This window comes from Octopus bimaculoides, chromosome 9 (genome assembly GCF_001194135.2).
Source record: "Octopus bimaculoides isolate UCB-OBI-ISO-001 chromosome 9, ASM119413v2, whole genome shotgun sequence".
Lineage (NCBI taxonomy): Eukaryota > Metazoa > Mollusca > Cephalopoda > Octopoda > Octopodidae > Octopus > Octopus bimaculoides.
In genome coordinates, this window is record NC_068989.1 from 59,768,806 (window position 1) to 59,785,091 (window position 16,286).

Consider the following 16,286-nt stretch of genomic DNA (forward strand, 5'->3'; position numbering starts at 1 on the left):
TATATATATATATATATATGTATACGTATATTTGACAGACTTCTTTCAGTTTCTGTCTAACAAATCCACTTGCAAGGATCTGGTCAGCTTGTGGCTACAATAGAAGACACTAGCCCAAGGTGCTACAAAATGGTACTGAACCCCAAACTATGTGGTTGGAAAGCAAGCTTCTTACAATACAGCCATGCCCGGTAAACAATTTTTCCAATTTTAACCAGGAAATTAAAAAATAGTAATATTAAAATATGAAATTGGAATTATTGCATGATTGAAAAGATTTTCTTTTACATGACTTTTTTTCCAAATTGATGGACAGAAATTAAATAGGCTAGATAGTTCAAACTCACAGGAAGAAAGGGTAATATTTTAAAACTATATTGAAAATTCTCGTAAAATATTTAATTAAATAGTCTTTGTAATGTTTTAATTAAACCTTAGTAAGACACTAACTGCTTTAAAATTCTAGGTTTTCGGTGTCTCAGTTGCATAGCTACAGTGTTTTAAAACGTCTTTCTAAACAGACTTTCTTAGATAAAAAAGAAAAAAGAAGCAACTTACTGCCACCTCCTTCGGGTAAGATCTGGATAGCTGGCGATGATTCATCATCGTTATCATCTTCAGGAAAGGATCCCAAAGCTTGATAGCCAGTTTCATAAGTGGTCATCACTGTGGATTCTAAAAAACATTATACAAAAACAATAGAGTAATAGTGAGATTCTTGTTAACAATACTGAGATCTATAAATTAAAGTATAGAAAACAATTTTAATGTTAGTAAAATGATTGGCATGTCTCAAACAGAAAAAAATTTATTTATTATAATTAAGAAGAGGAGAAAAAGAAAAAATAGTTCTGTATTCATTTCTTAGTACACATTACATTTGGCGACAGTCAATAATAATAATATCCAAGAATTGAAACCAACAGATTGTTCTTCAAATGATACAAAACCCAAAATTTAAAAGAATATATAATTTACACTGAGTAAAATGGTATTTAAACATCTTAATAATATAACACAACAAATCCAGTAATCTATGTAATATAGAAGATGTCTGTCTGTTTAACTGCATGCATTTCTACATTTAACAACCAATTTGCACCAAGTTTCATACATAGGTTTCTGAAGTCCTATTATGCGTCATATGCTATTTTATATTTCTGTACATCGATTGTGGGGGCCCCCAAGGGGCAGATAACCCCCTTAAGCCTCTCCCTTGGAGTCAGCTGTACTATAATTCCTGCAGTTTGCTTCCAATCTTCACCAAAATTAATCTTTTGTTTGTCTATGGCCTACAAATGAAGTTGCAGACATGCACTTGCACAGAAATTCAGGTCGGGGACCCCTTGGGGGGCAGTAAACTGATTTTGATGAATGTTGAAGTTGATATCATTAATGCAACAAAATGTCATAACTACTTGAGTTGGCATTTGGTTTTCACAAAACAAGACGTATTGATTACCCATGGCTCACAGAGGAAGGTGAACGCATGAACTTTTACTTGAACTTATCATTTGATTTTAACTTTACAGGACCCATTTGTTATCCATTGCCTAAAGATGATGTTGAAGACACTGTCTTTACCAAGAACAAGCAAGGGAACCCACAGGGGGTAGTAAGCCCCGGTGATTCATTTATTGAATTTGGCTATTGTAACACAGCAAAGGGTCACAGCTTCGATAATTGGTAGTCCCATAATTGGTAGTCACAGCTTCGATAATTGGTAGTCCCATAAAATGAATTTTGACTCAGTTGTTATTAATTTACTACAGATGAAGATATAGCGAAGCACATTTACTTCCTTTTCAATTCAGCAAGAGGACCCCCTCGGAGACAATGAGCTAAATCATTAACCCATAAAAGTTCAAACTGCCACAATAAAACAGCATCAGAACCTCAGGAGTTTATTATGGTTATTGCCTGCCATAAGATAAAGTAGCGCACATTCATTATCACTTGAATTCTGCAAAGGAACCCCCTAGGGAGGACAGTGAGCCCCCTTTGGACCACTTTTAAAGTTCATATTATGGTTGCAGCAAAGCATTTAAACTTCTGAAAATAACAGTCAATTTAAATGAAAGTTGATGCATCAGTTACTCATGTCCTATAAATGGAGTAGAGAATTTTTAAATCCTTCTGACTAAACTTTAGTTTGCTTAGTTAACTTTAGGATGATTGAATTTTAATTTTGCAACTGGTTGTCTCCACTGTGTAATAATTGCACCACAATTAAGTGTGGAATGGGGAGTTAAATTTTTTTCCTTGAACTTTGGTGTCATTTCACACTCCTAACCAAGAAAGCGCGATTTAACCCAGGTGTAAATTTTAATGCCCACTGTATGTGGATTGTGCTATTTCACTGTGCGAATGATTGATTAGTTTTTGCACTCGGTTGTCTCCCCCATTTAATTGCAGCTCAAGTGCAAAATGGCAATCTCTGGTCAACCACACATCAGTGAGTTGTGTTCAGCAGATTTCATCACACTTATTTGTATTATCTAACCAATCAAACAACTTGAGTGTTGTTCATTAAGCGAAATCACTCCTATTTATATCAGTCAAGTCTCACCTAGGATCACACTTCATTTTTGGCTTTTGACAATTGGTAGGTTTTTTTTACTTGTGTACTCACATAACCTACCCCATGTTTCTGTTTGCTTTTTCAGCATTTGTTACCTTAAATGAGGTGTATTTAATGTGTTTATGATCATAAGGTCCCAGTTTACCATTCCGTGATTTATTGGACATTTTTTCCTCTATCCTTTCAATAGTTAGTATTTACGTATTGCTATTGTTGTGGAGGCACAATGGCCTAGTGGTTAGGGCAGCGAACTCACGGTCGTGATTCCCAGACCGGGCGTTGTGAATGTTTATTGAGCGAAAACACCTAAAGTTCCACAAGGCTCCAGCAGGGGGTGGTGGCAAACCCTGCTGTACTCTTTCACCACAACTTTCTCTCACTCTTTCTTCCTGTTTCTGTTCTACCTGTATTTCAAAGGACCAGCCTTGTCATGCTCTGTGTCACGCTGAATCTCCCCGAGAACTACGTTAAGGGTACACGTGTCTGTGGAGAGTTCAGCCACTTGCACATTAATTTCATGAGCAGGCTGTTCTGCTGATTGGATCAACTGGAACCCTCGTCGTCATAACCGACGGAGTGCCAACCATTGCTAATGTTACAAAGGTGAAAAAAATATATTGATTTCGCATTCACGCAAAGCAAATGTTGCTCTCTGTCTTTTAAAAGAAAAAAACAACAAAGTCTCTTTTAAAAGAAAGAAAAAGAAAAATCAAACAGTCCATGTTATCAAAGGGAGATAGAGCAGACAGTAGACAAGAAGGACAAAAAGGACGGCCATGGAGTTAGGTCAGTAGAAAAGACAGTGGTCAGTTGTCGAATGGACAGGAAAAAGAATGGTGCTTTTGACAATACTACGTACGCCTCTGAAGTTGCTTTTGCTATACGTTATAAATGTTCAAAGTCTCCGTTTTCCACATTTATATGTTGTTATCACGCTTTGCTATCGATGTTCTGTGGTTTTGACTTAATCTACTTTTCCCTACATCTTATTTACACATTTTTTTGACATTCCAGCGTGATCTTGCCAAGGCCATTTTTGTGACCACCAACTTTTACATGTTTTCCTAGGTTACAATCTCAAATAACAAGCAAAGCAAATACGACACACCAAAGTGGTGTGAAGGACTTCTTAAGGGCCACCACCTCTAATCGGAGTCATTTTGCTGACAGCTCTGCCATTAGGACTTTAAAGAGTGAACAATCCAAGGCCCTCTTTAGGGCCAACACCCGTAAATTGTTACTCCTATAGTCGTGTTTGACAAAAGTCTTTTGGTTCATTTGAACAACTGCTCCATTGAGAGTTATACCAGGCAATGCCGGGTACCTCTGCTAGTTACTGTATAAAAGCAGATAAAAGATATATCTGATGAAAAAGTAGAAAGAATAACATAGAAAGTAAAGCTAATAAAGTAGGCTTGATTAAATAAATACACAGGATGATTTTATAAAGTCCCATTAGAATCAACAGAAACCAGTTAACAACTGCTGTCAGTTCAGTTTTTTTTAATGTACACCTCTTCTCCCAACACACACACTTCTTAATGTACACACACTTTTTAATCTACACCTCCCAACACACACACTTCCACCTTCTTATCACAGATTTCATCCCCTTCCAATCCCTTCCCCTAGTGACTGCAATGGCTCGGGGATTCCAGGATAGAAATAAACTCAAAGCAATTAGTTTTGTTTCATACAATTGAAGAAACTGACACTGACTAATCCACTAATTCTTGGGTAATGTGAATACTTTACACACGTCTTGTTTATAAATAGTAAAAACTGCATTAATTGCTAGTGGCTTTAGTGGTAGCTAAAAGGTTTGACTGACAGACCCCACAACTCCAAGTGAAATTATTAGAGTACTGTTATTGACATGTTTTGGACAACAGAACTACTGATACAATGCCTTTCTTTGGTACTATAGTAAACAGGAATATCTGAGCTGAGTCTATAAATTAATGGAAGATTTTTTTTCATGTATAAAGTATCACTATCGCTAATAGTAGAGAGCTGAGTCCTTGCCTTACATGATTTTGAGTTACTCTGATGTACTGGGCCAGTTTATATTGTTTATCTTATTCCAGAAATATGGTGCTGTATCAATGACAAAACATTGAGTCAATCAGCTTTCACTTACTGTTATAATCCCTTTTTGAGATTTATGTTTGATAAACATTTTGCTCCTGTCTGTGTAACTGAGTATAGGAAAGGTCAGAAAGGTTCAGACAGCTATAATGACAATGATTATACATTACTCAGTCGCACAGACCAAGGAAAGTAAGGTACCTTAACTAAATAGTATAATCCAATAGCTAAACTAATCAGTCACCAACTAGACAGAAATGATTCATAACAGGACACTTTATAACAAATGACCACAGTTCTGTTTTTCAAGAGTCATGTATGAAGAACAAGATGAAAAGAGTGTGAGTAAAAGGAATGAAAAGACAAAGATAAGATGAAAAATAAGCAGAAGAATAAACAGAAAAAAATGAAAAAAAAACATTGAGTGAAATAAAAAGGAAAGGATGAAATGTCAAAGAGAAGAAAGGTGAGGGGAACAGTTAAGATAGTGATAGAGCCAGGTAGCTACATATTAGATAACTCAAAATAAACAAATCTTAAGCAGATATTAACAACCTTGCTTAATGTTAAACTGTATCAGCTGTAGATAGCTTAGGTACTTGAAATGACTTACTGCAGCACAAGTACATACAATCTGAGTCCCTAATATTGTGGAGAGAATGAATGATGGGTGATTTCTATAACTTTCAGGATCTCTTGAGAAGAGTAACTTAAAGTTGTTCTTTGTTGGGTACATCAAGAGTTTCCAACAGAGGACTTAAATACAACATTATAAATTAACAAAACAATTGTTAATCATACAAAGCATACACTAATGTCCTAGAGGTTAACAATTGTCTGTAATAAACATAATACTGGGAATGGTCTGTGAGGTAGAAAACAGAGTTAAAAATAGCAATGACAAGATTACTCTGGCATAGTAGTGAAGATTATCAAAATACTAGGCTTATAAAATAAGTATCAAACATGTACAGGTAACAGACTATGCAAATGACTATAACTGCCTTCTCCGTATATACTTCTGTTAATGTAAAATGTATAACGGATGCTTTCAATGTCAAAACTTACATAGTGCTCCAATAACATCTATTTACTTCAATATGAACTAGATCAACAGATAGTTGAAATAAATTATTGAAAGACACGATGCAGTAATGCAAGACAGTAACAAACAACAGTAGATGAACACCGAAATGACACTATCACTTAAAATTCTTGAGGAGCTGGGAATGAGGTGAACCTAGTTAAGCTTCTTCAACCAATGCTACACATTTATTTACAAAAATATCCAGAAACATGCTACCTTAGGGCTTAATTAACAAATACATACACACATGTATACATATATATATATGTGTGTGTGTGTGTGTGTGTGTGTATCATCATCAAACATCCGCCTTCCATGCTGGCATGGGTGGGACGGCTTGACAGGAGCTGACCTGGCAGAAGCCTGCACCAGACCTCTGTAACTGTTTTGGCAGGATTTTTACAGCTGGATGCCCTTCCTAACACCAACCACTCGGCAGAGTGGACTTAGTACTTTTTACATGATACAAGCACAGGCAAGATCAGTTTTGGCAAGGTTTTTACAGCTGGATGCCCTTCCAAATGCCAACCATTTTACAGTGTGGACTGGATGCATTTTAAATGGCAATTGCGCTGACAGGGTCACCAAGTAACTTGCAAGACAAAATATTTTGCGAAAGGGAAGGTATTGGAGGAGGTGACCTTGTGTCAAATGGTGAGAGGTTATAGTGAGACAGAGAGGCAGAAACAGGTGTCTTGCAGTAGAGGAGGTACAAAGTTACCTGGCCAGAGAGAGAGAGATCAAGAATGAAGACCGAAACAGGTGTGCTGCCGCAAAGGAGATACATGGTTACCCAACCTGAGAGAAGTGCAGGAGAAAGAGAGAGAGAGTGAGACCGCAGGATGGAGATGGTAGTAAAGTGCTGGGCATACTCACGAGGACAGAGATCAGAATATAAATGGGATGGTTGAGTAAAGGAAGAGAGAGATATAGATGGTGGTAAGTGCCAGGGCATACCCTTGAGGTTCAAAGGTCATAATATAAGTGGCAGGATACATTTGCACTTTGTTGAACATGCACACTGATGTTGCACATCCAACAGAGCATACTGCCTTCATTTCTCTCCAGTCTATGCATGTCTTCTGCATTCAGAACCCATGTCTCACTGGCATGGAGTATAGCCGTTCACACACAAGATCATACAGTCTACCTTTCACTCTGAGAGAGAGTCCTTTTGTTGCCAATGGAGGTAATAGCTCTCTGAACTTCCTCCACCCTATTCTTATTCTAGAAACAATACTTTCTGAACATCCTCCACCATCACTGATTTGGTCACCGAGGTAGCAGAAACCTCAAGAGAGCCTCTGGGCATTTGAGAGAATCTAAGACCCATGTGCTCTTAGTGCTTATTGTTCCTGCACATCTGCCACATACAGAGATGACTTTATCTGTTAATCTACCTGTGATTCCACTGCACCTCTTATGTATCCATAGTTTACACTGGATGCAGCGAATGGAATTTCTTCCAATTCCTTTCTTACATATTGAGCAGGGCCATTTACCTGACGGAAAGAGAGTTTTATCTTCTTTCTTACTAACAACAACTTTGGTTTTTGCTAGGTTAACTTTAAGGCCTTTTGATTCCAGGTTTTGTTTCTATACCTGGAACTTTTTTATGCGTGTGTGTGTGTGTCACTTGATCACGTGACCCACCAGATTATCAAAAGCTGTTACACCTTGCTGGCCACAATGCGCTATGCATTGTTTTAGCATTCAAATGATGCCACCCTGCTGGCTAGGCAAGCAGGCCAACATCCCCCAACCCTGATCAAAAGACAGGGGGACTGGAGCAATGTGAAATGAAGTGCTTTGCTGAAGAATACAATGCACTGCCCAATTTGAGAATCGAACCCATGACCTGGCAATCATGAGTGCAACAGACTAACCACTAGGCCATGTGTCTTAACTGATATATAAATATATATATATGTGTGTGTGTGTATATATGTATATATGTGTGTGTGTGTATACGTATGTATTTGTGTGTAATGTAAGTATCTATGTATAGATAAGTATTCCTAAGGCAGTTAAGTCAGGGAGTGATAGTGGAGAGGGTAAGCTTTCATTACTAAGAAACGTTTCTTGCGATAAGCATCTGAAACAGCTTCTAACAACCAAGTTCAATTCTAGTTTTTTTCATACAACTTAGCCTCTAAATCCAGCAGAACTGCATGTACCAACAGGAGAAGGGTTAAAGGTGGGTGCTGGTGCCTTAAAGCTAGTGCTTCAAATAGCCAGAACTCATCAACCTGAGAAAATAGTTCATCAAAGAGAGAGGAAGAACTCTTGAGTTCAAATCTCTGCTGCCTTGCAGCTATACCCATTGATGTCAGTATGGCACAACAGCCAAACAAAGCAGTAGAGTTCATAAAGTTACTAGAGGATGCCATCCCTGCAGACCCACCAGAAAGAAATAAACAGATGAGATTGAATTCTATTGGAGACACCATCCACAGTAACGTATTGAACGTCTGCTTAGAAACAATTCGAAGCAAGTTCAAGTAGGCTATTCACTGTTATTGAGGTAAAGTATGATGCACTACTTAAATGCTATCCTGCCCAAGCAGCCTGGCATGCACTAAGAACAGCAAAATGCAAGGCCCAGAAAACAGCCAGATGCAGTGCAAGGCTACAACTTTGCAAAGGTATACAATCATCATGTGACACAGGTGATATTTATGGAGTGTATGAGGGGTTCAGCATAACCATGAACAAGATAGTACCACTGAAAACACATAACAGGTGAGACCATCAAAGACAAAGGCAAGCAGATGGGAAGATGAATAGAGCATTAATCTGAACTCCATGGAAAATATCATCTTGAGCAGTGTGCAAGAGACTGTAGGATGCCTGGCAGTGATGGATGAAATAGATACACTGCCAATTGCTGAAGAACTGAGTAAGGCTATCCCCATTGTCTTCACACAGGCAAGGCACCAAGATTAGAGGTCATCATGTGTGCAAAGAAATGATGTTGCCAAACTTATACAAATTACTGTGCCAGTGCTGGAAAGAAGGAGCAATGCTGTAGAACTTGAGAGACTGCAATATTGTTACTCTCTACAAGAATAAAAAGGATAGAAGCAACTGCAACAGTTACAAAGGTATCTCCTTGCAGAGCACCACTGGGAAGCTCTGCACTCATGTAGTTCTACACAGGCTGCAGAAAATCACTGAAAGAATATACCCTCGGTCTCATTGCAACTTCAGGCCAAAACACTCTACAATTAACATTAACCTACCTTTCTCAACAACTACAGGAAAAGTGCAGAAAGCAAAGACACCACTCTACATCACTTTCATTGCTTTGCAAAGGTCTTGAACCTGTAAGTGGAGTCAGCCTGTTCAAAATCCTTGCTCAAATTGGGTACCTCTGAAATCATTCAAGACTGTTCAGTCATGCAACACAGATATGAAAGGCATCATTCAGTCTGATGTCTCTTCCTTGGAATCCTTCAACATTAATAGGATAGTGAAACAGGGCTGTCTGCTTGCCCTCACCCTTTTCTTCACTGTCACACTGAAGTATACCTCTGAAACATCACAAAGTCAAAAGGAAAACTGCACAGCCTCTGTGTGTGTGTATATATATATATATGTATGTGTGTGTGCATGCACACACACGTGTGTGTGTATATATATATATATATCTGAAATCAGCAAAGTTTGTGTTATACAAATATAGGTAATGGTAAACAGTGATGTGTTTACTTCTACTAAATTAATGGCACATTACCATTGTTTTAACATTTACTTTCCATGCTTGCAAGGATTAGACAAAACATTTTACCAAATCCACTCACAAGGCTTTTGTCAGCTAGGAGCTGCAGTAGAAGACACTTGCCCAACATACCATACACACAGGAGCTAAATCAAAAGCTATGCAGTTAGGAGGAAGCAAACTTCTTAACCACACACACACAAACACATATATTTATATGGTACATGGGCTGGTAACCCGCATCGTAAATCAAGTAATACAGGAGGGTGTAATATCCAATGACTGTCATAGCAGCCGTATCATCAACTGTTACAAGGACAAAGGCTACACATTAGAAATGTGGGGAATCTATAGAGGTATTAAATTGTCAGTACAAGTTATGCAAATTGTAGAAAACATTATAGCACAATTGATTAGAGAGAGAGGTAACACAAATGCTATGCAGCTTGGTTCTGAGCCAGGGAGAAGTACTACTGATGCCATTTTCCTAATGAAACAATTGCAGATGTATCAAGCCATGAATAAACACCAATTCCTGGATTTTGTTGATCTAGAGAAAGCCTTTAATAAAGTACCCTATTGTGATCTGGTAGTCTTTGAGGAAACCTGGAATGGGTGAAATGCTTGTGAAAGCTCTGTACAGGCCATGTACAAAGGTAGTCAATAGGGTAAGGGTTAGTGATAAATATAGCAATGAATTCAGCCCCCTTCTGTTGATTATAGAGTTCTAAGCCATAGTAGAGGAGTTTTATGACCAGCTGCCTATAAGAGCTTCTTAATGTTGATAACCATATAGCTGAATATGTACTAGAATTAGGAAAGAAATTCCAAGTATGGAGACAAAACTAGGAATCAAGGAGCCACAATGTGAATCTAGCAATGACAGGACCCTGCTTCCATCAGGAAAATGGCCATGCTTGATACGTTGAAAAGGTACACCCAGTATAAAATGTGCCTTCCTCAGGTGAAGACTAGTTCGGTTCACACTCAGATGAAGCATACAGGCAAAGGAGTGAAACACTTGTGACCCTGTGATATTTGCTGACAATATGGAAGGGTTTCTAACATTACAATGGATTTAGAAGAGCTTGCAAAACCTCTGAATAGCTCCTGCAGTTTTTGCATAGGACAAAGTATCTCTGATGTTTATTTCATCTTTATATGCACTTAATTTAATTTTTGTTAAAGACGTGCATGAGATATTTCAAGTCATGAAGCTGGGAGTTGAGTTCATTTCAAGTAAATAAAGTTGGTATCACAGACAGACAACTGCAAGGGGAAAATCAGGATAACAATTTAACTTCAAAATGGTTATAATTAGTGAAATGAGTTTAATGTGTAATGGCAAAAGTGCTGTAAATTGCATTATAAATAAAAGCATTGAGTTTGAGCCCTGCCTAAGACAACTGGAGACTGGACTAATAAAAATAACAAAAAAGAATTAAATTTATACAAAAGAGACGTTTAATAATTTGAGAATACTTTAACGAAAGCTCATCTCAAATCCAAACAACAAATTAGTAGCAAAGAATAAAAGAAAAAAACAGAAGCATCTAAAAGAATTTATAAATAAATAGTTGATGTCATCAATACTTGCACTGCAAAGAGCACTATTCGAAAATACTGGATGATGATTTCAATCATAGTTATTTTCACTATGTAATTATTTCAGCTAATTCTTCCAAATACTAGCTGATCAATTCTTGACTACAACATCATTAAACATAATTACTTTAGTGAAGAGGCCATGTTAACAAGTGTTTGTCTGTGTATCTTTTATATTATATACTACAGGGACTATTAACAGTGATTCACTTCAGATAGAGTCACAATCTGTGAAGACGAAGGAACATTTGATTTGAATTTCGTTAGCGATTTCAGTTTTGTACTTAAAAGCAGAGGATGACACTGCAGTCATTAAGTGACAGGAATGAAACAGAAAAAAAAAAACATAGCTTTCTAATTTTAAAACTATTATAATACACTAATCTTCAACATTAACTGCACCACAACAGCAGCTATCACTTTCAACCAAACACTTCCTCCCGCGAGCTTTCTTTCTTGAACCTAGCAATTAAAAACGTATACTATAATGGCCCTCAAATTGTCAGTTTCGTCTCACCACGCACCCAGCTTTTCTTATGTTATGAACCACACTATAATATCCTGGACTTTGTTATGATAATGCTTTCTTCAGAACTCTTTTGCTACGTCTGCCCTTCCATCAAGCATATAACACCTAAATTACTTGGGCAATAATGAATGTCTAGCAATTTGATAATGTCAATATTATATAATATGTCTTCATTTTAATGCGAATATCAAAAGCTTTGTTTCTTAATTTTCAATTTGGCATAACATTCTCCAATCTATCTGTTAATGTTCTTTTTTGTTTTGTTTTTTTTTTCTCTCCATTATCAGATGACTTTTTTCTTCTAGTAATCTAATCTGAAGCACTACGTCTTCGTACCTCGAGACTAAATTTATTTAGTATTCGTTTATTTTCATTTACTTTAATTTTCCCCTTCATTTGTATTTCTTCGTTTCGTATAGCTATGTAAAATCAGTTAGAATATACATAGGAAGGACTGAAAATGAGATAGTATTTCGGATATTAACCTTTGATATTTTGGGTGGGGGTCAAATTTATCAAATGCTAAATTACTAGGGTCGCAGAAATAAAAAAGTTAAATTACTTCTAGATTAAGGTCGACGAAATACATACAAAAGATGTCCTTATATAATCTAAAACAAAATATATTTCTATTCTACTCCTTCCAACGTAATTTCAACACAATCCAGTCCTTTGATATATATCGAAAACAAACCAACATATGTAGTAGTAATAGTAGTAGACAGAAAATAACGAAATGATGCTTTAGAGAAATACTCTTAATGATGATGATGTAAGTGTTGTGGATTGAAATGTTTGTGTGCTTTCTTTCCTGTTATGCCATGAATAATGGAATTAAAAGAACCCTGGCTTTCAGAACAGTTTGTATGAAAAACAAAACAAGGTTAAATAGTATCAGTGAATAGTGCCAGCAGCTGGTACAATGAGATGTTCTTATTTCTGTCCAAAATTTAAAAACAAAAAGAAAGAGTAAACAAAAAGACTATTAGTAAACAAAAAGACTATTAGTAAACAGTAATACAAGTAAACAACACGCAAAAGACTTTCGTACAAATTTCAGGTGAATGACACTTAAAAAATAATCATAATAATAAATCTATGAAACAAAGCGTAATTAATCGTCCACGATGATTTAAATGAAAATCAAGAATCTCAATAATGGTATATTTTAGTCGAAAGCTTGGAACATTATTTCCAGATTATTGTTGTTACACAACCATTGCTCATTAAAAAGAGAAAATTCAATCACTTACCTTTGATTTCAAGGATAACAATATAAAATAATAACGTTGGTTTATTGCGAGTGTTGATCACAACTCAGTTTGGCCATACGAAATGGTTTATAAAAGAAAACTGGTTCCCTTCATCCAAGCATCCCAATAAAAATCACAGAAATATCTAACAACTTTCTGGTAATAAAAAGAATATTTCAGGCTGATATTTTGGTAACATAATTAATGAGATAAAACAGGTTTAGTCAAAGTTTGAGTCAGTGCTATATATGATGAAGTCTGTGGAAGGCAAACCAAAAACAATATCTCCCATTTCGACATGGTCTTAATTAGTTTTTATTTGGTCCAAGTGCGCCCTCATTGCAAATAGCTAACTTACAATATAGTAAGTAATAGACTGAAGTTTCAGTTGGGTGTGAGTAATACACTGATTCTTGAAAAATTACCAGTCAAGTGAGGGTTGACTTATGAATAATAATGGAATATTGACATTTGTTATTTTTTTTGTTTGTTTCCTCATTCGTAATACTTTCTGCTGAATTGCTACCCACAAAAAATATTATTTAAATGTTTCTTTATATTGAAAATAATTTATTTCAAAGTGATTTAATACAGGCTTTAATTAATATCCTAAGTAAATTAAGTAATTATTACATGAAATATTTGCTTAGAAAAATATTATTATCTAATTATTACTTCATTAAACGGAAGTTGTATTCACCTCAGAATAGTTATTTCCTTTTGAATAATTCTTCGTCATTTATTGTGAAATAAAGATGTTATTCTCCTGATCTTTCATAAAATACTTGCGAAATAATTCTTCAAAAACTATTCATTCTTACGTTTCTTGAGATTATGAACCAAGGAAATGTTCCCCTTAACTAAAACAAAAAAAAGTTATTTAAAGAATGGTCGAAAACATGTTCATTTTAAATAAAATAACTAATTTTCTTTAAATTATAGAAAATAATTTCTGATATTTTCGGTACGAACGAAATAGCAGTCCTACATAAGTTGAATTTTCTCCGTTTAGCCGGGATTTTAAACTTTTTTTTTACCTCTCGCACTTCAAAATATTGGGGAGAAAGATTTTCCTTGGGAAAATATTTAATCTACAATTCTTTGAATGTTGTCCCCGCCCCGCGCGGTGAAATCCAACTTACGTAGGGCAGCTATTACGAAAGACTGCTGAAAGCACAAAGTGATTCTCACGGCACATACTTTTTACCCTTTTCTTATCGACGCAGTCCGAAACAAGATTCTTCTGACTAATTTTGAGGAATTATTTTTGAGTATAGATAAATATGATATATTTGATTAGGGAAGTCATACCTAAAATCCAGATTATAGGTCTGGAATCCTATACACATATTTTGGTGTTTTTAACTGCTCGTTATTTGGATATGAGAATAGCTTAGTTATTTAAGTTATATAATCACTCGATTAATAAAAAGGTCTAGTAAATATCTTAACTGTGTTACTTTAAAAGAGACTAAAATATCTTTTTACAACATAAAATTGACCTTTAACTTAATTTTATTCAACTTTCTACATAATAAATATTGAATATCGCTGAAGAAATTTACAAAATAAAATATTTGTAAACATTGACATAAAATATAATAATTAAAACAACATAGAAGTGTATTTTGTATATGTTCATTTGGTAAAATACAATATGTAATTTTTAATATTTTATGATTCCCCAAGCAAAATGAGTGAGCGAACGACGTAATAGAGGTTAAATCAAATAGAAACGAGAATTTTCACTGCGGACTTGCTATTCCTTCCTACTCCTGTCACGCTACTTTAATAGAATGTAATGGAAGTATTAACTGCGGACTTAGGACTTCCGCTAAATCTTGTTTTGCCCTTTTTATAGAATGCATACACTTAGTGCACAGCAGGTAAATATGTCCTTTTTGTTTATTTAAAATAACACAAAACTAACTGCTTTATTTAATTTCTATAAATTATAATCCATAATTTAACAGCATAAAAATAACAGATCCAAAGTAGAAATGCGTGAACCAATAAATGTTGCTCATAAAATGAATAAATTATAGTGAAAGGAAAGTATTTAAAATCGAAACTGTTAGAAAGTTCTCATTTCGTTTTGACGCAGTCAGATCGTAGCTTCCCACTTTGTGTGACACTGTCTTCTTGGCTCAGTCAGAAATAACTTGCTCAGATTTTTTCTTCTTCTTGTTTGTTACCGCAAAATTTCCTGTTTTATTCTGTTTTTCAACAATTCTTATGGACATGCGTTTCTTACCTCCTCGGCCCTATTTAACTGATAATGTATATTCACAGGTAATAAATATGTTTATATATTCTGCTCCACTAACAACGATTCTAAATAACCGACTGAATTGAAATTGGTAACTTTACATAAATTCTTGCATCTTAAAATTTCTTTAACTCTTGACATATAAATAGGTTTCGGCTATTTTTCTCTTTTTCCATCACGTACCCTGACAGTATATTCAGAAATACTGTGGCCACACCCAATCCTTCTTTAAGGGTCATAGTTCTATACTAAAGACTGGTATTTTTATAATTTGTTAATAAAAGATCAAGACAATATAAATTTATATCTTATTTTTATCAACAAACGAACAGGATTATTTTCATGTAAATAATCATGTTTATTATTTCATTTGAGATTCTAATGAAAAAAAGTAAACTAACTAAATTCTAGTCCAAACGATGTTTGATGCTCATGTCAAAACGAGTTACAATGTTATTTATTCCAGAAAATTCGTCAACATGACATCCTTTAAAAACTCGATTTGTTGCTTTATATATACTTGTGGATATTCAATATTAAAATAAAAACATTAAGTTCACCTTTATTTATTTGCACAATTCCATCTCATCTTTTCAAATTCAATTTATTATTTTTAACAATTTTCCAAATTGGGAAGTCTTCGCAATTTTCTATTAGTTAAAACGAAGTTGTCTGCACTTTATTGTATTCTCAATTTCCTAAGAATGGTTCTAGTACGCGGTTATGTGTGTATGCTTTACACACACACACACACACACACACACACACACACACTGGGTTCGATAAATACCACACAAGTGAAATATGCCGAAGTTCTCTGCAGTAGACTAATCTTTGTAACTAGTTGAAGATCTTCATTGTCCATTGAAAATTGGTAGTCACAGTACTAGGGCATCATTCTGCATCCTATGATATGATGTTTGGTGTCTTACAAGGATTTGTTGTTTGTCCCCTGTTTTTTGTTGCATATATTAACGAAATAGATACCCGCTTCAATCATGTTTACTTAGTTTAACTACAAAGACGACATACCCACTCATAGCTCCCCCGTGCCTGCCATGTACATGTGCGGATGAGTGCAAGAGTCTGTGGACGAGCGATGTCGAGAAGAGTGTGTGTGTGTATATATATATATATATATATATATATATAT

At 35.4% G+C, this 16,286-nt stretch overlaps 2 protein-coding genes across 3 annotated transcripts in view; one reads left to right on the forward strand and one right to left on the reverse strand.

Annotated features, from left to right (window-relative positions):
• Window positions 1-13,385, reverse strand: part of LOC106871037 (autophagy-related protein 9A) — a 47,633-nt gene extending 34,248 nt beyond the window's left edge. Inside the window, exons 1-2 of the mRNA XM_014917297.2 lie at window positions 12,865-13,385; window positions 559-675 (exon numbers count right to left, since the gene is read on the reverse strand). Of these exons, the coding sequence (XP_014772783.1) occupies window positions 559-664 (106 nt within the window). The 5' untranslated portion in view covers window positions 665-675; window positions 12,865-13,385. The remainder of the gene's footprint in view (window positions 1-558; window positions 676-12,864) is intronic.
• Window positions 13,386-14,622: 1,237 nt separating this feature from the next.
• The window catches only part of LOC106871046 (CCR4-NOT transcription complex subunit 9), a 16,569-nt gene continuing 14,905 nt past the window's right edge, over window positions 14,623-16,286 (forward strand). The window contains exon 1 of one of the 2 annotated variants that reach the window (XM_014917312.2): window positions 14,623-14,750. In XM_014917312.2, the coding sequence (XP_014772798.1) occupies window positions 14,727-14,750 (24 nt within the window). In that variant the 5' untranslated portion in view covers window positions 14,623-14,726. Of the gene's footprint in view, window positions 14,751-14,932; window positions 15,157-16,286 lie in introns of those variants that run through there. The other variant, XM_014917311.2, reaches the window with a different exon arrangement.